The 27,483-nt window shown below is 44.3% G+C and overlaps 1 protein-coding gene across 5 annotated transcripts; it reads right to left on the bottom strand.

Moving 5' to 3' along the window:
- Positions 1-580: 580 nt before the first annotated feature.
- FBXO40 (F-box protein 40) lies at positions 581-27,483 on the bottom strand. Of its 5 annotated transcripts, none has more exons than XM_053302891.1 (4): positions 27,362-27,483; positions 14,720-14,746; positions 10,405-12,309; positions 581-5,288 (listed from the first exon to the last, which is right to left on the bottom strand). In XM_053302891.1, exons 2-4 carry the CDS (start codon positions 14,720-14,722, stop codon positions 5,067-5,069), a joined length of 2,130 nt encoding a protein of 709 aa, XP_053158866.1. In that variant the 5' UTR covers positions 14,723-14,746; positions 27,362-27,483; the 3' UTR covers positions 581-5,066. The 5 variants fall into 5 exon arrangements, with proteins under 5 accessions (XP_053158866.1, XP_053158869.1, XP_053158868.1 ...); XM_053302894.1 differs by lacking the exon at positions 27,362-27,483 and adding an exon at positions 23,228-23,264; XM_053302893.1 differs by lacking the exon at positions 27,362-27,483 and adding an exon at positions 16,502-16,578.

Genomic DNA, 27,483 nt, shown 5'->3' with positions numbered 1-27,483 from the left:
GGCTGTCTTCTTTCAACATTTTGGACACACAATTTAAAATATAATGAAAAAAGGGTAAAGACATGTAAATTGACATTGCTGATCAAATATGGAACAAAGTTTGGACATCAGGGGCTATGACCTCTTTGTTTCTTAATATACAAGAAATTTCTTTGAAGTAATTTCTTGGTAGTACTACCTATGGCTAAAATGTCCCATATCTTCCAGTCTTGTGCTGGAGGAACCATGATACATATGGTACTCATTATAACATGTGTTGGGACTGTGTTAAGATCCACTCCAGTGTGGTATAACTATACAAATAGATCCTTTAATAATTTTATTGATACGTCCTATGACTGAAGATGCGAGAATGAACAACAGTTCTACTGGCAGCCAGGTTTGTCATAACCCAACATTTAAACAAACCAAGAAGCCCACCTGGTTTGACAAGGTGTGGGACCTGATGATCATGGATAAACACCTATAAGTGATAAACACAATGAGCCTGCAATGTAGAAATTACCGTAGTTCCTAGAGAGATGGCTTCCTTTTTTTACCTTACTGATGAAAATAAAAAATTTATGCAAGATCAGAACAATTAAGAGCAATACATGTTTGGTAATTTATTGCTGGAAAATGAAATATATATTTATTTAAGAAATAATTTAGGTGGATCACATTGTTTTATTTCCTCAATGTCCATGGTCAGAATCAAAATGCTGTATATCTTATTTTTCAGTACCAACAGTAATTTATTACAATTCCTTGTTATCTGAAAAATGCAAAAATAAAGTCTTTTAAAAAGATATTTTAAAGTGTTCCAATCCTTTTTGCATTGGCCACAACAGTCTTTTGTGTCTCAGATATCTTGTCACACTCTCTTGGGAAGAGGAAACAGGAAAATGTCCCTAAGGTAAAGGTAGTCTTTTCACTTTAGCAATTTGATTGCCTCCAGCATTAGTAACTCAACTTGAAGGCCTTCAGCTTCACCACTGTCAATATCCAATTCAGACTACAAGGCTATTCACACAGCTGGGAAGCAGGAAGCTGTGGGGGGAAGGCTATGCAAACTTACCTTTCCTCCAGGTGATCCTTCCATGTCGGTGGGACACACAGATTGCACTGCGTGAAGCAGCGCAGGTCTCTGGAAGTCAGTACAATGCATCCTGGCCTCTGGATATCCCACAATTCACCATGTAATGAGCACGGTGCATTGAGGGATCTTCCCTGAGCTGGGCACTCTTGCCGCCTGGCTCGGTATATGCTCAGGCTGCATGCATTCAAGGCAGAGAAAAGAAACCAGAGTGTGGCAGGAAATTATCCAAAGAACTGACTGTTATGGTGGGGGCATCATTACATTGCTAATTAAATTTGAAAAACAGATGTTGCCCTCCAATGTAGATGCTGAGAAGCACTCCAAGCCAGGGATTCTCAAGGTTGGGTCTCCAGATGTTATTGGACATCAACTCCCATAATCCCTAACCAAAGGCCGCTGGGGCTGGGGATTTGGGGAGTTGAAGTCCAATAACATCTGGGGACCCAATGTTGAGAATCCCTGTTCCAAGCCACCATCACCAAAGGAAGCCTCTTCCATACCCTTGTAGTGGCTGGCTTTTACAGTGAGGAGGCAGCAGCCAGGCACACTTCTCTGCACGGATGGCTGCCATCTTTTTATAACCAGCAGTGGAATACCTCCACCCTGTTGCTGTGTGGATATGGTGTGGTGGCAGGGATTGGGACATTGATCCAAATGAGGGCAGCTAGTAGCATTACCATTGCAATGCATTCTGGACTTGCAAAGGTTATCCTCCCCCTTGGGGTTTTGGAGGGCATCAAGGCATTTGGCCAACAGACCCCTTGCTTGATGTGGAACCAGGGTATATCTATCTATCTATCTATCCATACTGTGCAAACAACCAAAATGTGAACTGGACAAATATTACAGAAATATACATCTATGCATTCAGCTTGGAAAGTGCGATCATATTAATAAAAACAATGTGAGAAGTGATAAAATCCATGGCACACAGAGGCCAATCACGCAGGCGCATGGCCTCCAAAATGGCCGCCGCACCAAGCAGAGAAAACCGAAAACCGGCTGAAGAGTGACTGAACCGGCCAGAGGGGGGCATATAGAAAGCCTGCGGGGGGAGGGGGAACCTCTGCGGACACACACACACCCTGCCACCTCCAGCAACTCCTCAGAAGGGAGTAAGGTAAAAAAAAGATTGGTTTTTTTTAAAAAACAGAAAAACATTCGCGAACACACACACCCCGACTGGACCGGGCGGGGAGGGTTCAAAGGGGTTTGGGACCAAACTGGCCCAGATGGGTTTGAGTCCGGTCTGGATTCGAACCGAACCTGGCCAGCTGGATCCATGCACACCCCTAGAATGGGGAAGCCAGAGTAGGCACACATTAATTAAGCACTATTCTTCTCAAGAATTAGTCAAATACTCACCCATTATGTTGGCCCATCAGATCACTGCTGCCCCAAAGGCTTTTACCAAAACCAAGTGCTAGCGGGGGGGAGCGGGGGAGGGGTAAGTGCACCCACCCCTGCCCTTAAAGTAACACATACACACCCTCCTTCAAACCTCGAACCCATCCAGTGTTCGAACCTGTTCAGAGGCCAGTAAAAGGGCCTCCAAACATGTTCGTGCACATCCCTATCCTTTATTGCCTTTCAGGAGGGCAATGGGGAAGCCAGAGTAGTCACAAATTAATTAAGCGCTATTCTTCTCAAGGACTAGCCAAATATTCACCCCCTATGTTGGTCCATCATATCAGTTCCATCCGATTGCAAGAGAATGTGAAAGCAGGAAGGAACAGATAAGAGGTAACAAGCTTATCTCCTTCTCTAACAAAGTGAGAATGGCTGGCTCGGGGCACTGGAAGCAAGCTTGTTAAAACATTCCTAGACATGCCCAAAGCCTCCTGAAAACGTGAGTTAAGCTCTGATGCACCCATTTCATTTTGCCCCACACAGGTTTCTCATACCTATTCACCTATTATGCTGAAAGAGCACACCCAGCAAAGTTAAACAGAACAAGGATTAACTCCTTTGTCCATCCATATTGTCTCCTTTATCAACAGAAAGATGCATGCCACCTCAGGGCAAGATGCTGTCTATTTCTAGTCAAAACACAATCAATCAGTGTGCCTCTTCCTCAGATTCACCAGTTGCGTGTTCGTGTGTTTGGGCATTGGACACTCCATCTTGCCTTCCCTGGACTTTTCCTCCCGTTCTGTTTGTTGCCTCCAGATCAGCCATTTTCCCAAGCCCAATCTGCACAGCACACTTGGCTGCAAGATACAGGTCTCCTGAGATCACACGCTCTTTGGGTTGTGCCTGGCTCCCGGATCTTCATTTGGTGCTTGGGTCCCACTCTTGCCTTCCATCTTCCTGCCTGTCTCAGAGGAGAAAGGTCCCTCGATATCAGTCGAGCGACAAGAGTCCACACACTCACCAGACAGACTTAGGTATCACTAATCTCTTGCTCCCCTCCTCTCTTGTTCTCCCTCTCTAAAATCCAAAGCTGTTCTCCAAGTCAGCCTTGAGTGAACTCAGTTCAAATCTCAACCCAAATTGCCTCTTTGTGAGCTGTAACTTAGTCCTATTGGTTTGTTAGTCTTGTTAGTTTTATTCGTTAATATTATGTTGCCAGTTAATCACTGTTTCTTTTCCTTTACCCCTAAAACCCCCAAATAAACTTGATTCTATTTTTGAATTTTCAACTCTGACCGTTCTTTCTGAGACCACAGTTTTGCACAAATTTATTCTGAGGTGGGCTGCTTGCCAGTTCCCCTCACAAGCCCAAAAGTTGGTCAGGGGTGTTTGCCAATTCCCCAGGAGCAACACCATTAACAACAGCAGCACCTGTAGCAGCAAGCATAACCATAAGCTCAACTAGAACAACATCTTCAGCCACATTTTGACTAAGTACACCTTGTAATGCAGAATGCAGATTGCAGAGCAGACCAGAGCAGTATGTGAAGCACAAGAGTCTCAAGGCCAGATGTGGAACTCATCTCACAACAATCACCAAGAAAATATTACACACACACACACACACACACACACACACACACACACTGAGCTGCCACTGTCCATTTCTCACCTCAACACTATCTCACAAACAAAACAAACCACAACTCAAGGAAGGCAGGTAGGCACCCAAGTTCTGCCTTAGTCAATCTGAGATCCAGCAAAACCAGATAGTTAATATAGCAGCAGTAGCAAAGCATATTATACTCAGTGCTGAGAAACGAATGGGGAAAGGGTAGGGTCTATTCAAAAGCCCATGTTGTGTGTCTCCCCCAATTTTAGCCAAATCACACAGCCTTCTAAAAACTGTGGCTAAGGCGGCTTCCACAAAAGGTAAGGGGATTGGGGACCCTAAGTTTACCTTGTAATTCAGTCACTAGTCCCCATTTGTAAAATAGATTGTTGGAAGGATGAGTCAGACATAAGTTTGTAAAGCATGTTGTGAATCAATAGTTTAAAAATGGCTAGTACTAATAATAAAAAAATAGTTAAAGTCATGATCCAAGCCACACTTTCACATGTATCTGGGCATTATGAAAGCCAATTAGCACAAAAGATGGGAAATTCACTTTGCCAGTGTCTCATGTACTTGCCAAATTGGAGGAAATCATGTTACCAGTGCCTCATGTATTTTCTATTACTTTTGCTTTGGACATTATCGGTCATGTGCTGATTGGGTATTTGCTCTACCTGCTAGATATTTTTTTTTAAAAAATCAGCATTTTAATGTCATATTCTCGTTCCAATATGTTTTCACTCATTCAAAATCTAATTCAAATTCAAAAACCAGTCGTGCTTGAGAGAGCATCCATATAGTGTTCTGATGTCAGCAGCAAAGTTCCCCTGATCTGAATGATTCTGGATCACACCCTCAGTTTTCTGAAGTCCATTCATTTAGATCTCAAGCCTGAAAATATGCAGCCAAGATTTTTCTGTTTAAATACTAAAAGAAAGTATTAGACATGTCAGAGAGAACTGCAGAAATCTTGACACTTTATTTCCAGGAACGAAAACACTTCATCTCCAGAGATCACTTTCATATTTTCTGAAGTTTCTTTGGACCAGCTGCACGTCTGAATGTGGAGACCAAACCCTCTTTTATTTGCTCTTGAGGTGAAAACATGCTGGCCAGCAAAACAGGGTCCTTCTTGAGTTCCACGTCATAGAAAGGGCAAGTCTTTAAATGCACCGCCATGGAAGAGATGTCACTGAACTGCCAGTTGTTAATGGTGGAGAACAGGCTGCTAAATCTCCAGACCTATCAAGGAGTTATAAACAAGGAACAAAGAAAAGAGAATGTCAAAGTTAACTAATCAAATGTTGAGGTCCTGCAAACAACTCCTCCCAATGTAACCAGAATGTTTCCACATGATTAACATTAAAAACAAGAAAAACATAAAGAGGAATATGAGCTGAAAGCTGGATATGGAAGGAACAAACGTGTTTTTAAAAAGCTGAAAATGCCTGACTTGCCGATCATTACTGTTGTTTCACTGACCTCTCTAGTGAACAGAAGGTAATGTAGGACTACACACAGTGCATATTCTCAGATTCTAAAGTCACACTGTGCAAGAGCAGAAGCTGTTATTGGCCACAGTCCTGGAAATGTGCTTTTGTTTTAATAAAGCACATTTCCAGCCTTTAGCGCAGTAGATGAAATGCCTGGTGAAATCTTCGAAGCCAGGAGCCTGAGCAGCATTTCCAGGGGGCAAGACTTCCGTTTGCCCCACCCCATGGGGAGCAGAAGCAGAACAAATGGAGCAAACATATGTACATTTGCATTATGTTGTTAACAAAATTTAGGCTGCCTTTGTGCAGCGTTTAAAAGCCAGAGCTGTCACAGCCATTCACATTCTCACTTTGGTTGCATTTTACTTGTTGGTCCAAATCTCTTTCTTTCTCTCTCTTACACACACACACAGCATTTTATTTTACTTTTAACACACACACACATACAGCATTTTATTTTACTTTTAAAAAGAAATTTAGTATAGAAACAAATATACAATAACCATGAATAAGAAACAAGAGCACATTTGCCACCAAGGGAGAAACTACAGTCGTGCTGGCAGCGCGACTAGTGTCCTCCCCAGAGGCATCACTGATCACTCCTTCCACATCCACAGCAGCACCACTGCAAGACTCTCCCACCCCCACCGAGGTCATCATGTCAGCAGATGTGATTTAAACATTTATAGTGCTTTGTTATCTTAATGTAAAACTGTTTTTCTTCTGCAAGAAAATCAGTGCCTGACAACATGTCAAGCTCCTTCCAAAGTGGAGGTCTAATTCAGCTTGAATGTAAGAAATCCTAGTTCAAATCCCTTCTTAGGGATAAACCATGCCAAGAGCACTATGTTTGCTGTTCATATGTCTGCCCTGTTAACATAGGGAGTGGGATGTTATGTTAAATTGTTTTGATGTAAGCCACCCTGAGCCATTTTTGGAAGGGCAGCATATAAACCAAATCCAATCCAATCAATCAATGCATCATGGATGCCAATGCCCTTAACTTTGGTATACTAACAGGAGCTGTAGCGGAATGGGATATGGATTGGTACTGTGAGAGAGGGGACTTTAACACAAAACTGTCAGGCACCCCACCCCCAACACACGTGCGCACACACACACACACACCCCTTACCTGCTATATAGTAAACAAACATTAAGCATGTCAGGGCCAATGATGCATTTAAGATAATTTAACATTAAAAAGAGCACACAGATGAGGAGAACCGAATCTTCACCCCCTCCCCTGTTTTGTCACCCTGATTCCATTTCCATTCCCCATTCAGAAGTTAGAAAAACAAAGTACTGTACACGCTTACAGTGCTGGAAGCAGCACAGAAGTCCTACCCTCATGCATCACTCACCTCCTCCAACTCACCACTTATGGTTACACTGGCGTTTGTCTGAAGAGGGCAAATGGGGCGATCCAGTCTGCCGATCACAGAAGCTCCTTGCATCACAAGTATAGCCTTCCCCTTTTCAGACAAATGCGTCTGTAACCTTAAGCAGCAAGGTGGAGGGGGTGAGTGACGCACTGGAGTCAGACTTTGGGTGTGCTTTAGGTGCTGTATGCATGTATAGTACTGTTTTTTTTAAATGTCTGAGCAGGGCTCTAGTCTTCCTCCAATACTGGAAGTAGGAAGTGGAGGATAAAATACTAGCTTTGTCCCAAATTTTTTATATTAGAAAGCAGGAGGTCACTTTAAATTCAGAGACCTGTTCCTTTAAAGTAAATGCAGGTATAATTCTATTTTTTAAGAAAGTAGTCTTAAATTCAGAGTCATTTTCGATTTGGGTAAATACAGTAAGACTTTAAAAAGAAATTCTGGTAAGTACCAATCTGCCCACTTTCTTTTCACTATAATCTTAATTGATTAATTACCACCTTCACACGTTAGTCTGCTTCTGCCTCAAATAGTCATGCATCACCATGTTGAACTGGGATGGATGACATCATCACAAACTATGCCATTGAAGTGTCCCTATGTGTCTACGACTGTACTAAATTTGGTCCAAATTGGTTTCCACTTCCGCCTCAAACGTGCACGCATCCATCATCTTGAATGGGGTGGACGACATCATCACAAACTACGCCACAAGGTGTCCCTATGCGGTGTCCCTATGTGATACTACAACTGTAGCAAATTTGGTTCAGATCGGTTAGACCAGTGATCTTCACTATTTTTCAAGCAGGGGCCACTTCAAAAAACCTAAAATGTGGGAGCCATTTCCCACAGTGCTGACTTCTGCACAGTACAGTGCTTTTCTTAGTGCTGGGAGGGGCCCTTTATGAAAGACAGAGCCCTCTCTTAAGAGTTCTAGCAGGAAAGTGTTGGGAAGGGCTACACTTCTCAGCACTCTGAGTATGCCTTCCAAGAGTGTCTAAGGCTCAAGAATGCTTAGTTCCCCCCCAAAGGAGCCCCCATGCTGGGCAGGGCACAGCACTGCACAGTGGGAGTGGTTGTCTCCACATGGTGCCAGAGAGACTGTGCAAAATATTCCGCTTCTGGAGAGATTTCACACAGGTCCAATAAACAATTAGGGGCGCGCACTTAGGGTTGACAGTGGCCACCAACGGTCCCACGGCCTTTCAATGAAGAACACTGCGTTAGGCAGTTTCAATAGTTAGTCCACTTGTGCCTCAAATGTTCACACATCCACCAACTTGAATTGGATGACATCATCACAAACTATGCTGTCGAGGTGTCTCTGTGTGTCTCTACAACTGTAGTTCACAAGTCAAATTTGGTTCAAATTGGTCAGGCAGTTCACAAGTTCACAGTTCACAAGTTCACTTGCAACTCAAACGTTCATGCCTCCACCATCTTGAACTGGGGTGAATGACATCATCACAAACTAGACCATGAGGTGTCCCTATGTGTCCCTACAATTGCACCAAATTTGGTTCAAATCAGTCCAGGCATTGCAAAGTTGATAGGGAAGACACCATAGGTTGTAACTAACTACAAACCACTGCTGTCAAGTAGAAAATAGTTTCCACCCAATGCTTCTGGTCACTCATCCTGATATCTGACAACAATTTAAAGAGGTAAGAACAATCCCTAATTAGTTGGAGACACTTCTAATGTCACATTCTTTTGGCTCTGAGGAGGAGATTAAAGCTAATACTGAGACAAAATACACCACCTCATTTCAATATCCCATATTCACATGGCAACACAGGGTGGAGGAGAACTCACCAGTTATGGTGCTTGCTCCTGCCATTTCCCCCACCCCCAGAAATTGCTAAGAACAATGCCATGTCACCGCATAACATTGTTCTAGGAACCTTGGGGGCAGTATCTGCCACTGCTACTGTAGGTACTGGCGGATTAAGGAAGAGGCAGCAGAGGCGACTGCCTATGGCGGCAAAATTCCCCCAGAGGTAAATTTTGTTCAATGAAAAACTGTTTTTAATGTTTAAAACTGCTGCCATGCAAGAGCGTGGCAGCGAGAGCTCCTCACACCTGCTTCCCAAACTATGACAGCGGTGGATCAGGGCAAGACGAATTTGCAAGTGTGTGGCGTGTGGCGCAGAGAGAGCGGCAATACCCTCAAGCCCGCCTACCTCCCAAATGACTGCAATCGCCCGACTTCGGGCCTTTCTGTGCACGTGCACGCAGAAAGGCCCGAAGTCGGGCGATTGCAGTTATTTGGGAGGTAGGCGGGCTTGAGTTAGGAGGGGTATTGCCACTCTCTCCATGCTGCACACCCATAAATTTGTATTGCCCCGACCCGCCGCCGTCATAATTTGGGAGGTGGGTGCGAGGGAGCTCTAGCCACCGCGCTTGTGCACGGCGGCAGTTTCACACATTAAAAAGATTGATTTAAACTCCTCCCCTCCTTCCTCCCTTGCCGCTGGAGCGGCAAATCTTTGACCGCCTACGAGCGGCAAAGAGCGTAATCTGCCCCTGCTGCTAGGAAGCATGCTGCTGCCACAAAAGAGGCAATGGGAAAGGGTCAGCTGCAGGGAGAGTTTCGTCGACCCCATAATCGCTCCAGGTTTTGAGCCAAAAATCCTCCTTACAGAACCCCGTCTTAGTTAAAAACCTTGAAACTTCAGGCCAGGTCCTGCAACCTGACAAGCCCACTTGTCACATTTGGCAGTGCAAACTCAACTAACGTCCCCAGCTTGCCTACTGTGCAGCACGCCATGCGCCCAAGAGGGATGCAGGCTTGCGGCTTGCAGGGCACTGAACCGCCTGCCGCCACTCCTGGTGTAGGCAGAGGAGGCTCCAGGCTAACACAGGCTGTGCGGCAGAGCAGCCCCGCCCGACTCCCGACATTCCCAGTGGGAGTCAGGCACAGCTGCTTGGACGCAAAGCACCATTAGCACCGAGACGCCTGCACCTCCGCTAGGTGCAATGACAGGCTGGTAAGTGCCTTGCAAGCAGGGAGGCCACATCCCTCTTGGGTGCAGCTCACTGTGCAGTATGTAAGCCACTGAAGGTTTTGTGGGCACCATAGAGCCCTATGCTGTGCATAACCCAAAGGCCACAGAGCAGGGTCAATGTTTTAGCCAACTTGTCGGGGTCATGCTATGATGCCCTCATAGGAAGCTGCCTTAGACAGCTCAGTACTGTCCACATAGACTGGCAGCAGCTTCTCCAAGGCTGCAGGCAGGAGTCTCTCTCAGCCCTATCCTGGAGATGCTGCCAGGGAGGGAACTGGGAACCTTCTGCATGCAAGCAGGCAGCTGATCTTCCCAGAGCAGCCCCATCCCCTAAGGAGGATATCTTATAGTGCTCACATATGTAGTCTCCCATTCAAATGCAAACCAGAGTGGAACCCTGCTTAGCAAAGGGGACAATTCATGCTTGCCACCACAAGACCAGCTCTCCCCCTGAAGTGCTCCCATCACTTGCCTTTCTGCGGGCTCTCCAAGAAGTGCCCCCATGGGAATATCTCTTCTTTTCCCACAGCAGGAAGACCATCCCCCGCTCCTGCAGCAGAGTAGCACAGACGTCCCTCATCAGTACTGACACTTGTGCTAATTGAGACAAGCTGAAACTGTCCAAAAATCCAGCTATGTACTTCAGGATCTCCAAAGGAAGGCTGCTCAGAGCATCCATTTCTTTCCCTCGCTTATTTCCAACTAAGTTGCATCTCTTTGTTTTTGAGAGTATAGGGTCAACCTCTGGCCTGACAGCAAAGGCCTTGAGGTGGTTGCTGTAGATGACCTTTGATCTCTGACCGGAAGGGCACCAGGGATGTTGAACAAAGGTACAGCCCAGGTAGGCAAGTGGGCAGCGGCGCTGGAACCATCCATCTAGGCAGGACTGGATATCACTGTGGCTATTCTTGAAATGTGAAGGAAACTCATCCCTCCTGAAAAAGTGGTTGCAAGAGAATGTGAAAGCAGAGCTGCTTTTGTTGTGCCTTTGGGTTACACTCTCACTTTGAAGCTGTAAATGGAGAGCTGGGGGGTCGTTTGTGTCTAGAACGTCTGCTAGAACATCTGCTGAGGAGAAAGGCTCCATGGCAAAGTTGTGTGTCTGTGTTCCATAGTCCACATACAGGCCATAAGTAGTCTTTGTCTCAGAGATCTCATGACCTCTCAGCTCCTTCTCGAGGGCACACAACAGTGTTGTCTTGATTACATTGGATTTAGGGAGATCGTCCACATTTATTTCCAACTCTGAAGTGTCCACAGATATGTTCTCACTTGGCTTTCTGTAATGCATAGGGTCCCCAAGCTGGGCTCTTTTGCCACAATAGCTGACTGGTACTTTGAAGGTGGTCACAGTTTTTACCTCCTGAACTCCTAAGTTTCCATATACAAAGTCTTTCTCTCTGGGAGTGCAAGCAGCTAGCTGACCAAAATGGATGAGCATCCTTCCATGGTGCACCAGATACATATTATAATCTCCTACTGAAACCTCCTTTTTCAGCCTCTCCAGGACACCATCTTGCCATGGAGCTAAGCCTGTTTTTTCTGCTGCTAAATTCACTTGAGGGGGAAGCTGGGTTTCTTCACCGTCTCCCAGACTGGTCGCTTCTTCTGGTTTATTTCCTTGCACATTGCCACTAGATGTCTGTCCTGCGTCTGGAGATCTGCTGTCACTTTCTTTTTTCTCTTGGTCTCCCAATGAGCCAGTTACTTTGCAGGAGCTAAACTCTTTGCTAAACATGTTTTCCCAAGTTTTGTAACCAGCTAAGTCCATCCCTTCTTTGTCCTTGGCTAAATTCTCACGTTCTAGCTGGCTGAGCTCAGCTGCTTGCGCACAACTGGCTTCAGACTGAGCAGCGCCTCTTCCAGCAGCTCCTTCTTCCAGGTATTCAACATCAGCCGCAGTTTCTTCTTCAACTGTACAAGTCTCTCGGCATTCTGGGAAAAGTTCAGCCATTTTTAGTACCCTGAAGAGAGCCTCCTGATCTCTCAGGGCTAGGGCCACATCCAGACACTCTTCACTGGGTTCTTCCTTCATAATGTTATCATGCAGAATGGCTCCAGCATCCACATTTGGCCAGCGATTCCATTCCATAGAGCAGGAAACTACGCTAGCAGGGCAGACCTGGAGATGTTTCGCCATCTTAAAACGAGCCATGGTGAAAGGGCAGCCATAAATGGAGTTGAGGCACGAGACTTGCTCTAGAGGACACAGAAGTTGATGCTCATCCTCTTTGCACATATGGAAGGCAGCCCCACAGTGAGACCGGCAGCTGATCACCACACAAGAGACAGTGGATTCAATGGGAACTTGGCAGTATCGGTTGAAGCACTTTTCACAGTGCTTGTGCTGACCAGGGGGGGCTCTCTGCCTCCTGCCCTATCAAAGATGAGAGGACACAAAGAGGACTTGATAAGCACTTGGGAAAGCCAGAACATTGTTAATGGCCCAAAGGGGTATGCATTTTTAAATGTCTAGACATCAATCATTCCGCATCATGGCCACCCACTTCATAAAATCTATTTAGTTATTAAATGAATAGGACACGCCGGTCACCTACTTTAGTTTAAACTGGCTGCATTCTCACAACCACAAGGATCCTGGTTAAAATGTTGATCAAGATCAGCAAATCCCATGGGGCGAATTGTGAGAATGCAGAACAGAGGTGGAATTAGGTAATTTTGGAGCCTGGACCTAAAGGCCTTTGGAACCCCACCTCCACTGGAGGCTCCCAGGGGTCACAGTGAGGGCCAGCGGCGACCATACCACCTAGGACATACTAAAGAGAATTTGGGGCTGCCAGGGGGTGTGAAGGCAGGGGTGAGAGTGCCACTGATGCAGAATTTCAGGACAATCCTGGTCAAACCATTCAGTTGAACCAGCATTTAAACCAAGGCAAATAACTAGTGAGGGACGGTTTGACCAGAATTATACTGAAATGGTGGGGCTCACTGATCCTGATTAATTTTTTAACCTGGATCCTAGTGACTGTGAGCACTCGGCTATGTATTATCTCTGCTTGTATTTCTACTTGATCCTTTGTTCTTTGTAGAAGTCCTTTGTTCTTCTTCTTCCTTCTTCCATACTGCTTATCTCAGAATTTGGAGGAGGGTCTCCCCCACAGGTCGAGGCACCACAATGGATGTCAACTTGAGGAGGGGTGGTGGACACATTTGCTGTGTGTTGTTATTTTAAAGGTAAGAAGGGGAGGAAGCTCTTCACGTGGCAACCCCTTTATGTCTATGTGAAACATAAACTATGAGATGCTTCTCACGATCGCCAGGAGCAGGCTGGGAGGGCGCGAGGGAAAGCTACTCTTAACCTACTTTCCCACCAGATGGCCAAACCATCCATCTTCGGCACCCCCCTCCCCGCCATGTGCCTACATGGGCAGCCCTGCTCCGTGCAGCTACCTGAGGCACGGAGCAGGGCGGAGGAATCCGGGACCAGGACTTATTGTTCTGGCTTTCAGACATCCCATAATTCAGACAGGCACTGTGTCTACTTGGGCAGGACTTATTGGCCTTCAGGAGAGCCCTCAAAACTGTTTGGCCTGGCCTTCCAGGGTTTTTAATTTGTTGTAAATGTTTTTAACTTGCTGCAACCTGGTTTTCCAGGGTTTTTAAACTGTTTTGAATGTTTTCACTGTAAATTGTTTGATGGTGTTTTATGGTATCTGTTTTTAATTGTTAATTGATTTTAATTGTTTTGTTTGAATGTAAACCGCCCTGAGCCATTTTTGGAAGGGCGGTATAGAAATCGAATACAGACAGATAAACTAAAAAGCCTGCACCTTTCCCAGGTTTGGCTCAGTGCCCCACCACACCTGAAAATCAAAACGTCTATGCCCTGGGTACCACACCATATGTTAGAATCCAAGTGCCCTAGTCTTAGCTTCTTCCCCTGTGACAAGGGAGCATGCGGGGCTCCCTGTTTACCAGATGAGAAGGGGTTTTTATTTATTTATTTATTTATTGTTAGATTTATATACCGCCTTTCATTAAAAACAACCACAAAGCGGTTTACAAAAGTTAAAACACATAATAAAAATGAATTAAAAGTAATTTAGCGAAAAATATAAAAACAATCTGATATTAAAATATAAAATATACAAATACAAAAACTATACATGGATAAAAACATGCAGAAGCAGCAATAAACTTCCATATATATCACACAGTTTGTCTAAGTACTTCAAGCTTAAGAAAGGGCCTATAAAAGAGTCTTAACAGCTGACTGTTACTCAGCTCAACCTTGGCACTACATGGTACATTCCTTACATTGCACCATCTAAATCAAGCCTGCCTAACTTCGGGCCCCCAGCTGTTTTTGGACTACAACCCGCATAATCCCCAGCCACAGGGGCCAATAGCCAAGGATTATGGGAGTTGTAGGCCAACTTCTGCACAAGGGCCAAAGTTGAGCAGCCCTGATCTAAATCCAGTTTCTAGCTGGGTTCCATCCTTCTTTCAGACCATGATCTAGTTTTTACTAAGGTGATAGACGTGTGTTTGTGTTTTAAGACTGCAGTCTGCAACTTGCATGATGGATTGCCCTTCCATACAAAAATTCCCTCCACGTGAACCAGTGGCATATCAGAGAGAAGAGTTCTAGCCCACCTGCACATATTTTCCTATGTGCAGGAATATGTTTTCGTTGTGATGGAGCCAAGTACCATATACATATGGGTTTACCACCTCAGTAAGAACCAGAAACAAAAGTCTAGGTCTCCACTTCATTGGTTGCATCTTACAACACAACTATTTTATCTCTTTCTGAAGGTACCTACCATAGCTCCAGCTGATCACTGATGTCCCTGGGGTGGGGGAAAAGAAAATATTAAAAGAATAATATGGTATTCAGAAAATTCATAAATACAGTTGTGATGGCTGATGTCCTATTTGAATACATATTTATGATCTCACTATTGCCTTGCAATTCAAACATTCCATTCCAAGGTTTACAGAGACTACAGAAGCAATACTATGCAGACAGGCTCCATACAAGGACAGAACTTCTAAATCATGTCACTTTTTACCTCAAAGTGAAGGGTGGATATGGATTACCATTTCATTATTCCTCTCCATCAGATGTTTGGTAAGATTCTCTTTATCAATTAGCAGGATAATATGGAGGACCATACCGATGACCAAACTACCCCAGGAGTAAGTTCTCCAGGGCCGTCCTCGGGGTGCGGGGCTAGGGGCGAATCAGCATGTGGAGGGCCTCCTTAGCAGTTAATATGTCATTTATTTATTATTACTCTGTGTAAACAGAGTAATCAAATTATTATTAATAATAACAATAATAACAATAATAATAATAATAAACCGCCTTGAGCCATTTTTGGAAGGACAGTATAGAAATCAAGTGAATGAATGAATGAATGAATGAATGAATAAAATATATGATTACAGAATCGTACTGACTGATAACATACTATGTAAATAATGTGAGTAGTGTGTGTGAGTGAGGTTTTTAAACATGTCCAACCAGCTTGGACAGATAGTGCATTTGTAAGGAAAAAAACTGAGAGCACAACATATGCCCCTTGCTTCACAGTTCTCACTCAGACCTTCTGGATTGCAAACTTGACTTCCTTCCGGCCCCATGCTTTCTCTCATTCCCTATACACTACAGTGTATAGTGTGACTATACACTACAGAAGAAAAAGTCACCAATTTGATTTCAAACAGGACAGCAGAAAAAGACAATAAGTTATTTATATACGATTTGCACAAAGCAAATCAAATTATAAGTAGAAACATGTTGAGAAAGAACCATTTTCTCATATATTTTGCTATTTAAGCCATTTTGAGAACTTTGTTGCTAAAATAGATAAATATTTTAATAAGGAAAACAAACCAAACACACAGAGACCAGATTAGAGCTATAAGCAACACACAACAACCAGTACCTGGTAAACCAAGGCAGGAACAAGAAGAAATCCATTTTGTTAGAGCATTTTTCTTCCCTCTTATTCTTTTTGGAGTTTTTAATACTTTTGTACTGACTAATTTCCTTACAAGAAGGTATATTGTTGGGAAGGGGAGGGTTTTTCTTACAAGTTAGTACTCAAACAGTTTTGACTTATACTTTGAAAATGATTTATTAAAAACATCTCCCTCTCTCACTCACACACAAATGGAGATCACATGGGGGTGGGGCTTCTGCTTCTCTGACAGGGGAAACAAATCACAGACAAACAAACTAAACAGATAAAGGTTGGGGTTTCTTATGTTTTTGTTTCCTGGAGGGAGACAAGCTCACAGCCGGCTTCTTTCCATCTCCCATTGCCTTTCAGCTCCTCCATCGTGGTCCTCCAGGCTTCCCGCTTGCTCTAAAACTACAGTACTGTTGTACTTTCAAATGTTGGCCTGAGCAGGGAAGGAGCACCAGATTCCAGGAGAAGGAATCAGGTGGCGGCAGCTGCTGCTGCTGCTGCTGCTGGACAGGAGAACTAGCAGCAGCAGAAAGGGAAGATAGTCCTTTTTTTGACTCTGCTACTGAGAACAGGCAATCTGGATATAAATCCACAGCAGGGGATGTAACTGAACCCTTGCACACTCACCCCGGGTTCTGCCCTCGCTACTTGCTCTGTATTTGCTGGGCTGCTACTGGGGCTCTTGAGTGGGAATCAGGGACTGGGGAGAGCTTCTACAAAGGAGAGCTTCAGGAAGGCCTGCAGGCCAGGAGGTCTCTAGAAGCCCCACCCACCACCACCACCCACCACCAAACAGCTGGGAGTCAGGGCAGTGAGGGAGCTGTAGCAGCCGGCAGGGAGCCTTTCAATAGCAGGAAAGACTACACAGTGCTCCTGCGGCACTACAGGACGGCCGGGCAGGGGGAGAACGAAAGATTCCCGCAGGGTAGACTGCTCCAGTGTGGGGCCTGTCCCAGCATGGGGCTCGGCCCCACCCTAAGGATGGCCCTGAAGTTCTCCCAGGGTTGCTTGACCATATCCTGTATAATCCTGACAAGAGGCAACTTGCTTTTCTTTCTCTCCTCTTTCCGATTCACATATGGGTGCTAATAAAAGGTGTTAATGGTCGTTTTCCACATTCCATGCTGCAACGTACTCGCAACGTATCCACTAAGTGCCCCTCCGTATTGCCCGTGTTTCCACATTGTCAACAGGGTGCCGTTCATATTTCCCATGCCTTGATTCAAATTTCAATGAAGCCTTTTTTGCCCTACAATATTGTAAATGCGCTGCAGGAAAGTAGCTGTACTTTTCCATTGTAGGGAGCCTGGCCCCACATTTTATGTGTTGTTGCATGTGGCAGTATGGACAGTTCTTTGCCCCCTCGCCCACCTGTGCTTGCTTCCTCCCTCCACCTCCTTGCCACAGGGAAAGGAACAGGCATGGAGAAATCTTGGCTTTCCCCTCCTTTCCTCCCCACAGATACCAAACCCCACACCTCCCACCTCCTCTGCTTGCTTCTAATATAACTTGAGCTTGTCAACACAGAAGGGGAGGGGAGAGCAGCTGATCAGATTTCTGAATCCAACCCTTTCTTGTGCACTTTTTACTGAAGAGGAAGCCCATTGAACTAAATCATTTACTTCTGTGCAATCCCACTTGCTTACTAAGGAAAAGGGCAGGGAGAGAGAACAGTCACTTACTTAAAAGGAAGCCCATTGAACTGAATTATGATTCATTTACTTCTGTGCAATCCCACAGACCTCACTGGAGGAGCTCCCATCCCCTCCCCCTCTTCCCTTGTATTTAATTTAATTTAATTATTTATCTATTTATTTATCTGGAGGCATGCTGGTTCCTGTCTTTCCCCCTTCCTGGCTCACCACAGGATTCTCTTTCATCCCCCACCCCACCTCCAATAAGCAGTTCCCTTGTTTTGTCACTCCAAAGGATCTCCTCAAGCACCCCACTTCCCTGCTTTTTTTTTTTTAATTTCCCCCTGATTTTTCTTGTGCAAAACTGGAATGATACAAGACAAAGTTGGATTTTTATTTTGGAACAGCAGTTCCCCCTGCTGGCGGATTTGTGCAAGGCAGCCGAGAAGTTACAAAAAACATTTCACGTCACACACACACCCCCTCGCAACTCTATTGGCCCAAATGGAGCAGGAGGAGGGGCAGATAAATGTGTTTCAAAGAGAATATGGACAGTCCTGCCTTGAAAACATGTTGCAGTGAATGGAAAATATGAATGGCCACCATCCTACAATGACACATTGAATAACACTTTACTCTCAGTTTTAAACCATTGCACTGTTTTGTCACACTTTGCAATGCTTTACCCATTGCATATCTTGTAGTCCAAAAAACACCCTGCAGCAGCTGTAGTGCAGCCTACTGTGTGATCAGCAACAACAAAATATTTATATACTACTTTTCAACAAAAGTTTCCAAAATGGTTTACACAGATAAATAATATAAGATGGATCCCTGTCCCCGAAGGGCTCACGATCTTAAAAACAAACAAACAAAACCCCACATAAGATAGACACCAGCAACAGTCTCTGGAAGTACTGTGCTGGATAGGGCCAGTTACTCTTCCCCTGATAAATAAAGAGAATCACCATGTTAAACAGTTGCCTCTGCCAAGTTAGCAGGGGAGAGTAACTGGCCCTATCCACCCCCAGCACAGTACCTCCAGTGACACTTGCTGATGTCTATCTTATGCTTTTGTTTTGGGGTTTTTTAGATGCTGGGGGTTGGGCTTGTTCCCCATGGTGAGGTCAGTTCCCTTGCTGGGCCAGATGCTTCAATGATTGGCCTCCCTGCTGACTTCAAAGAGCAGAAAGGCTAATGTGCCAATGTTTTCTAGGAGACAGAGGATCAATTCCAACAGCCTATCTACCCTACCTACCTAGTGGTAGACTGGTTTAAAGACCATAAGTGACACTATCTGCAGGGATCCCTGTCAGGTGCAGGAAACAGGCTATGTGACTTGCCAGCTACAAAGAAATGAAGTCTTAAAGTCAGAGACTCTGATCAGCATTTAAAAGGAGTCTTTTCTGTACACATTGCACCCATATTTAAGAAGGTGAGATCTCCCTCCTTCACAATCATTAGATCAATTTCCATTTACATGGGCTTAAGGAACAGCAGCAAACATCAATCAAGCATCTGTGGTCTGCCACAGCCAGACCTCAGTTGCTCTGATTCCTGGAGTATGTTGATGCACATGTTCTCTAAAAATAGCCTTAGTGATGACTTGCAGAATGCCAAAAGAGTTACATAGCATTAGAACTATGCATGTATCCATAACACTTGACGATTACAAGAGTTGGACTAAAAGGCAGATAATCCAAATAAGGAGCAAATGCTGCACACTGTCTTTCCTCAAATGCCCTTGCATTAGACAATCCATGAAGAAATAGGAATAATTACATTAAAAGTTATTTAGCATAATTATATTGTCAGTAAACAGAAATAAAGTCAGTGATTTAAAACTTGTAGAAACCTCCCAAAGCTTTTAGATAGCCAGTATAAACATAACCATGTACACCGCTCTGGGCTCCTTGGAGGAAGAGTGGGATATAAATGCAAACATCTACATAACTATTTCTCTAAGCCGGCCGGATGTGCGTGGCGGGCGGAAATGTGTGGGGATGTGTGGGGATGTGGGGATGCGTGGGGATGTGGCGGCGGAGGCAGGACCAGGCCCAGGCCTGGTCACCGGGAGGGGGGAAAGAAGGGGGCAGAAGCGGGCGGCGGAGAGGTGGTAGCAGCTCTGGCAGTGGTTGGGAGGTGGTGGCGGCGGTGAGGAGGAGGCGGCTGCTGCCACCACCAGCAAGAGGAGGAGGTGGTGGGCCCGGCCTGGGCCAGATGTGGTGAGGAGGCGGCAGCGGGTCTGGGCTGGCTGCGGTGAGGCAGCGGATGGACCGCCACAAAGAGGAGGAGGAGGGCGGTGGGTGGCAAAGCCGTGCCACCAAGAAGAGCCCGGCTGGACTGGTGGCAGAGCTGCTCCATGCCCGGCAGGGCTTAGAGGAGGTGGGCAGGGGATACTGGGGCAGAAGGTGGGGGGAAGGGGGAACCACCAGCCCCAAAGAGCGCACAGATGCTCTGTGTGGGGTCGGCTAGTAAATATGTAATATAACAAACAAAGGAGCCACACTATATTCTGGGACCAGGCAAGAAGACCTTTCCAAAACAAATGACACAGAATGGCCAGTGGAATTCATTAGCTATGTACTTCCAGATGGCCATAGGAATACATTGCATTGCCAAAGGGCTATTGCGATTCATTCAAGCAACAATTGGTTGCTTACATACAGTGGTCTTTGTCCCCAAATGGCTAATATAAACAGATTCTGAGTCATTTGTTTGAGTATTTGTCCTATGCAGACCAGAGTTCCTTTTTGTTGCTGTTTCTTGTTTTGCTTTTTTAAAGAGGAAAATTCTGTTGAAAACGGGATTGGCCACTTGCTGCTGCTATTGCCTGGATATGGATGCAAAGGTTCATGTGTGGGTCCTGAGGGAGATTTCTTTAACATAAAAAATGAATTTCAGGTGGGCAACATGGAGAGTACCAAGAAGAGGAAAGTGAGGGAAATCACCATTAAGGTGAGTGAAAGTAAAGGAATAAAAACACTTCGTTTTGTAGCTGCTTCCCACAAAAGCACTCTCATGTTTGTGTAACCAAGCTTTATCAAGAAACAACTCCATTTTTCTCCTTCTCCTTTCCCTCCTTTTTCTTTCTGGCTCCATCCCGACACACTCCACAGGATCCCCACAGGGACAGACTTCTGATTAACAAAACATGAAAGGTTGTTTTCCCTGAAAATGCTTGACTAATGTACATTCCTTACTATACACTTTAAAAGACAAGAGTTTCCTTTAAAAGACAAGAGACCAAAGTTTATAACATTTGTTCACTGACTCCCCTGAAATAATAGGATAATTTGATTCAGCTTGCTTTTTTCTTCTTCCCCATACTACTATTTCTACTACCACCACTACCACTAGGGATATGCATGGAACTGCAGTGGGGTGGTTCGATTTCAGCACGGGTGCCGCTTTAAGGGTGGGGAGGGTGCACTTACCCCTCCTGCCACTCCCTCCCACCAGCGCTCATTGCCAGTAAAAAACTTCGGGGCGGCAGCGTAACTCTCTGCCGCCCCTTCCCCCTTCTCGGCCAGAAGTGGCCAGAAGTATTGGGTGCGCGTGTGCCTGTCGCGTGTGCGCGCGTGCATGTCAGATGGGCGTGTGCACTTCTGGCCACTTCCGGCTGAAGAGAAGGAAGAGGCGGCAGGGAGGTACGCTGCTACCCTGAAGGTTTTTACCGGCAATGAGTGCCTGCGGGGGGGAAAGCAGTGGGAGGGGTAAGTGGACCCTCCCCTGTCCTTAAAGCAGCACACACACCCCCGGTGTCAAACTTCAGCACCCCCCCAAAAAATTCGAACCTGTTTGGAGGCCTGTAAAAGAGCCTCCGAACAGGTTCGTGCACATCCCTGACTACTACTATTACTACTATCACCACCACCACAAAGATTTATATACTGTCCAAATACCAAAGTTCTCAAAGTAGTTTACATGGAAAAACAAATGGCACATAAACAAGATGGTCCCCAAAGGGCTCACAGCCTCCTTGACAGTTTTTAGGGGGAAAGTAAAGATGTAGCTCATCACCCAGGCTTTTGAATGAAAGTATTGTTTTTACTGCTACTGCTTTGTGTTTTATGTATTATTATTGGATATAAAATTTGTAAATAGAGATGATATTTTTATATTATATGTACTTTTGTATTTTAATTATACATTGTTTTAATTATATTGTAAACCGCTTTGAGATAATTTTAATGAAAAGCAGTATAAAATTGAACATTAAATTTAAAAAGAAAAAAGAAACATAAGGCAGATACCAGCAACAGCCACTGGAGATGTGCTGTGCTGGGGCTGGATAGGGCCAGTTGCTCTCCCCCTGCTAAATATGAGAACGGTATATAAATCGGTATATAATATACCGATTTATATAAGCGGGGTATATATATGTGTGTGTGTATATAAATAGAACAATAAATTTTAAAAAGAAAAGAAACATAATGCAGATACCAGCAACCACCACTGTAAGTAAGTTGTGCTGGAGCTGGATAGGGCCAGTTGCTCTCCCCCTGTTAAATATGAGAGAATCACCACTTTAAAAGGTGTCTGTGCTCAGTTAGCAACATGTGCCAATTAACAATTTAACAGGTGCTAATAAACAACAGACTAACTACTGATAATAATAATTTAGAAAACCAAGCAAACAATGGGATTATTCAGGCTGCAAATAGGAAAGAACTAATTAATGGGCTGGCAGTGGATTGGAAATACAAAGAAATGTCTAATTAAAAGGTCAGTAGGAGGGATGGGAAAGAACTAATTAAAGGACTGGTAGCCAGGAGAAGTAGGAGCTTTGCTTCTGGGACTTCTTCTTGCCTATGGAGATGGGTACTGTGGGATTGTTAAAAGGACTACAGTGCTATATTAAGTATCTGGTGGTAACCACTGTTTCATTCATAAATAGAATTATACCGCAAATGTCAAGTTTGGGAAATATGCTGCAGAAACAGAGACAAACTCTCTTGTCTGTGTGCATAATAGAATTCCAAGTGACAACATTTGCTTTTATGTTCCCTGAAGAAGAAAACAAGTAAAGATAAACTCTATTTTTAAGTGGCATCATTTTAGTGTCTATTGCATATTGGCTTCTGAGCTTCTTTTACCTCATCACCCTTTCCACAGTGTCCACACATAAAATGGGAGGACTGTGAGAATACATTGACCCACATAACCAACAAAGGTATTTTCAGACTGTACCGAAGCCATTCCTAGTGCCTGTTACTTTCAAAATGTGATGTGGGAGGTGCCAGTACTATCAGCACCCAAGTGATCACCCATGGCAGGAAACTGGATCCCTTCTGCTTGTTTCAGTGCAGAGCTGCAGAATAAGTTGCTTCCAAGTGGAGGTGTCTTTCATCATGAGCACTAATTGTTACAGGAGATTTTGCAGGGGATCCAAATTAGGGATATGCATTAATTGTTATTTGATCACCGATTCGATGCACAGCCCAGACACCTTTAAAAGAGGAGAGGAGGTGGTGCTCCTCCACCGCTCGCCACAGCTTCCTGCTGGTGGCGGCACTCCACCCCGCCCAGCACCCCTCACATGGTACAAGTGCTCCCCCCACGCAAACATATTGATTGAATCACGATTCAGGCACCTCCCTAATCCAAATGGGAGCCATTTCTGATACTTCCATGAAAAACCCATTTTTTTACATAACTCAGTTATTCTGACACAAAAATCCTAGTGGAAAAACAGGCCTAATAAACAAAAGCAGACCTTAGCACAACTTCTGGGTGAGAGATTGATGTGAATTCGGTTCTTCCCTGGGTCCGCCTTTTAGCCAATCAAACAGACACAGTGGGAATCTCTTTTGAGGCAATTTATTGCACTGCAGTTGCAACAGGTAATCAGAGGGCTTTACGCTCTCAAACTGATTACAAATTGGTTATAGGTGCATCTTACATTTATACAAACAATCTGAATGATGCTGATACCCTAGACATAGTATACGTGGCAACAAAATGGTGGACTAAGTATCTAGTACGCATGCGAATGATTCATTGTTCATCTGGTGATCACTCCTTATTTGGTTACATCCTGTTTTCTTAACTGTCAGCAAAAGAACAATGAGAATCTTGTGAGAACCAAGTTTCATAGATACAATTTAGTGGAGAGAGATAATGACGTTGATCATGAGAGGCCGTGATGGCTCTGAGCTCAGCTGGGGTTACTTTAAGTCAAACTGAGGTTTTCTAAGTAAAATGGAGTTACTTAGGTTTTCTAAAACACATCAAGATGGAGTGGTTTTCTGGTGGGGACATATTGAAGGGCATGCTCTCACCCTCTGCACCTTCCGTTCTCACTTTATACTGGTCCTTGTTCTTTGCAGGGTATGTTGTTTGTTTTAAACCAAGGCCACAGAATCATAGAATTTTGATGTTGGGAGGTGCCTTGAAGTCTTCGAGACCTGTTCCTGTTCAGTGCATGAATCTGCTAGAGCAGTTTGATCACTGTTATGATCTTCCGCCTCCACCCTTATTTTTATATACAAATCATGTGTTTTGGGGACAGAAGCTACCCTCCGTGTGGCTCTGTCTCCTCTTCTGCTCCCTATTTGTGTTCCCTCCACAAGTATTTTAACTTTTTTTAAAGTAGTGTAAGATTTATAGATTAGGAAAAAAATACTCTTAGCTTGCCTTGGCCTAGGTTTTAGGCGTTAAAGAGAGACAGAAGGCCTGTTTTTATATTCTTTTCAACTCATTGTAACCGTTAGTCAGAGATAACGTCCTTTCACAGATGTCTCCACACTGTCTGGCAGGTAGTCATTGTTCAGGAAGTATTAGACCTTCCAATCCCCATGGGGGATTTCCACATGGACACAGAAAAACAAAAACAGGAGTCATACAGCTGATGTAAAGAAAAATCAGACAAATTTGGGGAATCCATAAGGCTACTAAAGTCACAAACTGGACTTGTGAATAAAAGGGAATAGCCAGTTTGGAGTATCCTTAAACTGAGATACCTAGATTATAGCCAATCAGCTAACATGTAAACAAGTTGTACACAAGTTGTAAATAAGCTGTGACGTGGTTGGACAAGGGTTCCGATGAAGGGGAAAGGTGCAAAAGCACAAAGACAATTGTGGTAAGGGTTGCCAGCTTTCCTTAGGAGGCCTGCTTGTGTTCCTGAGGACTGATCGCCTTCATCTAGCTGGAAAAGCAATCGTACCATCTCTGCTGTCTTCTGTCGCTGAGATTTGTGGTGAGCTGTTTGTATATTGTATCTGAACTGCTGGTATATTCTTAACTGAACAGATGTGTCTGTCCATATTTCTGGCAGGCTAAATAGACCAGGTAAGGCCACCTAATGACACAGCGGGGAAGTAACCTGCCTAGAGAGCAGGAGGCTGTTGGTTCGAAGCCCCACTGGTGAGTTTCCCAGACTATGGGAAAGTCCTATTTCGGGCAGCAGCGATACAGGAAGATGCTGACAGGCATCCTCTCATACTGAGATGGAGATGGCAATGGTAAAGGTAAAGCGTACCATCAAGTCAGTTTTGACTCTTGGCGCCCACAGAGCCCTGTGGTTTTCTTTTGGTGGGGGTTTACTTGATAGGGGTTTACCTTACAAGAGGGGTTTACCACTGCTTTCTCTCGTGCAGTATGAGATGATGCTTTTCAGCATCTTCCTATATCACTGCTGCCCAATATAGTACCATAGTACCAGCAGGGATTTGAACCAGCAACCTTCTGCTTGTTAATCAAGCATTTCCCCGCTACGCCACTTATGGTAAAGCCCTCCTGTATTTTACCAAGAAAACCTCAGGGCTCTGTGGTTGCCAGGAGTCAACACTGACTAAATGGCACAACCTTTAACCTAAATAGAGCAGGTAGCTCTGGAGGACCCATCCTTTTTTCTTACTATGTCTCTACCATAGTAGTGGCTATGCTCAGGGGAGAGCAAGTGAATGTTTATTTTTCATACATTTAAAGTCTTACAGTAGTAGTTACACTATATCACAAGAATGCTAATAAAACATAACATTTTAAAAAGGGGAAAGGGTAGTAATAGGAGCATAGGAAGCTGTGTTATACCAAGTCAGACCATTGGTCTATCTAGCTCAGTATTGTTTACACAGACAGGCAGTGGCTTCTTCAAGGCTGCAGGAAGGAATCTCTCTCAGCCCTATCTGGAGATGCCAGGGAGAGAACTTGGAACCTTCTGCATGCAAGTATGTAGGTGCTCTTCCCAGATCAGGCCCATCCCCTGAGGGGAATATCTTACAGTGCTCAAATGTAGTGTTCCCTCTAAGGTGTGTACATGTGTGCGCGCCCACAAGTTTTTTGATGTCTTATGTTACTACTGCACATGTAGTCTCCCATTCAAATGCAAACCAGGGTGGACCCTGCTTAGCAAAGAGGACAATTCATGCTTGCTACCTCAAGACCAGCTCTCCTCCCCAAAAGCACAATCTAAGACTGTGTCTCAGTAGCATTGCACAATCTTACTTGGAAGTAAATCCTACTCTATTCAATAGGGTTTAGTTCCAGGAAAGTGTGCACAAATCATTAAAGGGGAAGGTTCCCGTAGGAGGAAATTATTTCGGAAAGTGACTAATTAACAAGCGGCAACAATGCCTACAGAAGTAGGAGACTCTTAAGATCTCACAAATGTTTTTAAACAAATGTTTTGTTTCTTTTTTAAAAACTGAAGCACTTCAAGTGAGAAAAGTGTATGACAACAGAACGTAATTTTTGTTTTTAAAGCCAGACTTGGTGGGGACAAAGAAAGTGACAAGTTCAGATGACCAACTGGCAATGTTTTGCTCCTAGTGGTAACATGAATACAAAGAACACCCCACTAGAAATTCTACATGTGGAAACTCCATTGCTCTCTTCCACATAGTTCAATGAAAGAACCCACTGAAGGTCATGGGGGAAAGCCCTCCATCTGGAGAGGCCCATAGTGTTCATCATGCAGAAGTGTGTCCAAAGGAACAGTTGGGGAAACAGCCTTCAGTGTAGTTTTTTATCCGGATGATTAAATACAGATAGAAACAGATACTCCAAAATAATTGAAGGTGACAAGGGCAAGTCTGATATAATACTTGTTTTCAGTCCTCAGAAACATTTCTCAGCGCTTTCACTAAGGACTTTACTGCATTTCTGAAGAGTTTAGTTGGGAACATTAATCCCTTTTGGAAATGTTTACATGACCAACCACACAGTAGTTGTTGCAGTGGTAGTCGTGACTTTGTTGCTTGGCTGATGCTCTGGTTTATTTTCTGTCTACTAAAATTCCATTTTCAAATACCATTTTTAGAGTCTCAAAGCGACTCTCTCGCTTCCAGTTCTGCAAACTTGTTGAGGAACTTCTGTGGGAAAGCTACAGATGCACTATTAGAAGGCTACAGATTCCAGCTAATTCTACTCAGGATTTTTCTACACTTCTGTTAACTGGTATCAGACCCTGTTAACTGGTAAAAGACGCAAGCTTCAATCCTGAGGAAAGCCCACTGGCACTCACATAGCCTGTATGAAGGACTGGTAAATTTGGGTCCTTTCTAGACCCAAATTTACCAGTCCTTCATACAGGCTATGTGAGTGCCAGTGGGCTTTCCTCAGGATTGAAGCTTGTGTCTTTTCAATGCTTGGCACCTGTTTTTAGTTAACTATTTATTTAAAATATATATATCGTGTCTGTCTAATATCTTTCCTGAGTTAACAAAGGTCATGAAGGCATATCAGCATTAAGTTCTTTAAACTTTAATACATTCTGAAGAATTGACTGGGGGTGGGTGGGAATTCTTTTTTCAGTATATAATTTACAGTGTCCAGTCCTGATGTTGGCATTCTTATCTTTTATCCTTCCGTTTTGATTCCAAAATAGAGGTATTTTTAAAAGCCTTACCGTCAGCACATCACCCCTGATAGTGTAGCCCAGACAAACGATCTCTTGGGTTTATCCAGCTGAGTTGAAATGAGGTTGGTGGGAGATTGTTGGGAGCAGAATGCAGGAGGAGGACATCTGAG

The sequence above is a fragment of the Hemicordylus capensis genome, chromosome 2 (genome assembly GCF_027244095.1).
Source record: "Hemicordylus capensis ecotype Gifberg chromosome 2, rHemCap1.1.pri, whole genome shotgun sequence".
Lineage (NCBI taxonomy): Eukaryota > Metazoa > Chordata > Lepidosauria > Squamata > Cordylidae > Hemicordylus > Hemicordylus capensis.
The sequence above is the reverse complement of the archived record's forward strand: the minus strand, read 5'-3'. Positions and strand labels throughout refer to the sequence as shown.

Coding starts and splice junctions, on each gene's coding strand:
- FBXO40 (XM_053302891.1), bottom strand. Junction 5,289..10,404: donor CTTGGAGAGCCCGCAGAAAG/GCAAGTGATGGG, acceptor ACTCCTTGATAG/GTCTGGAGATTTAGCAGCCT.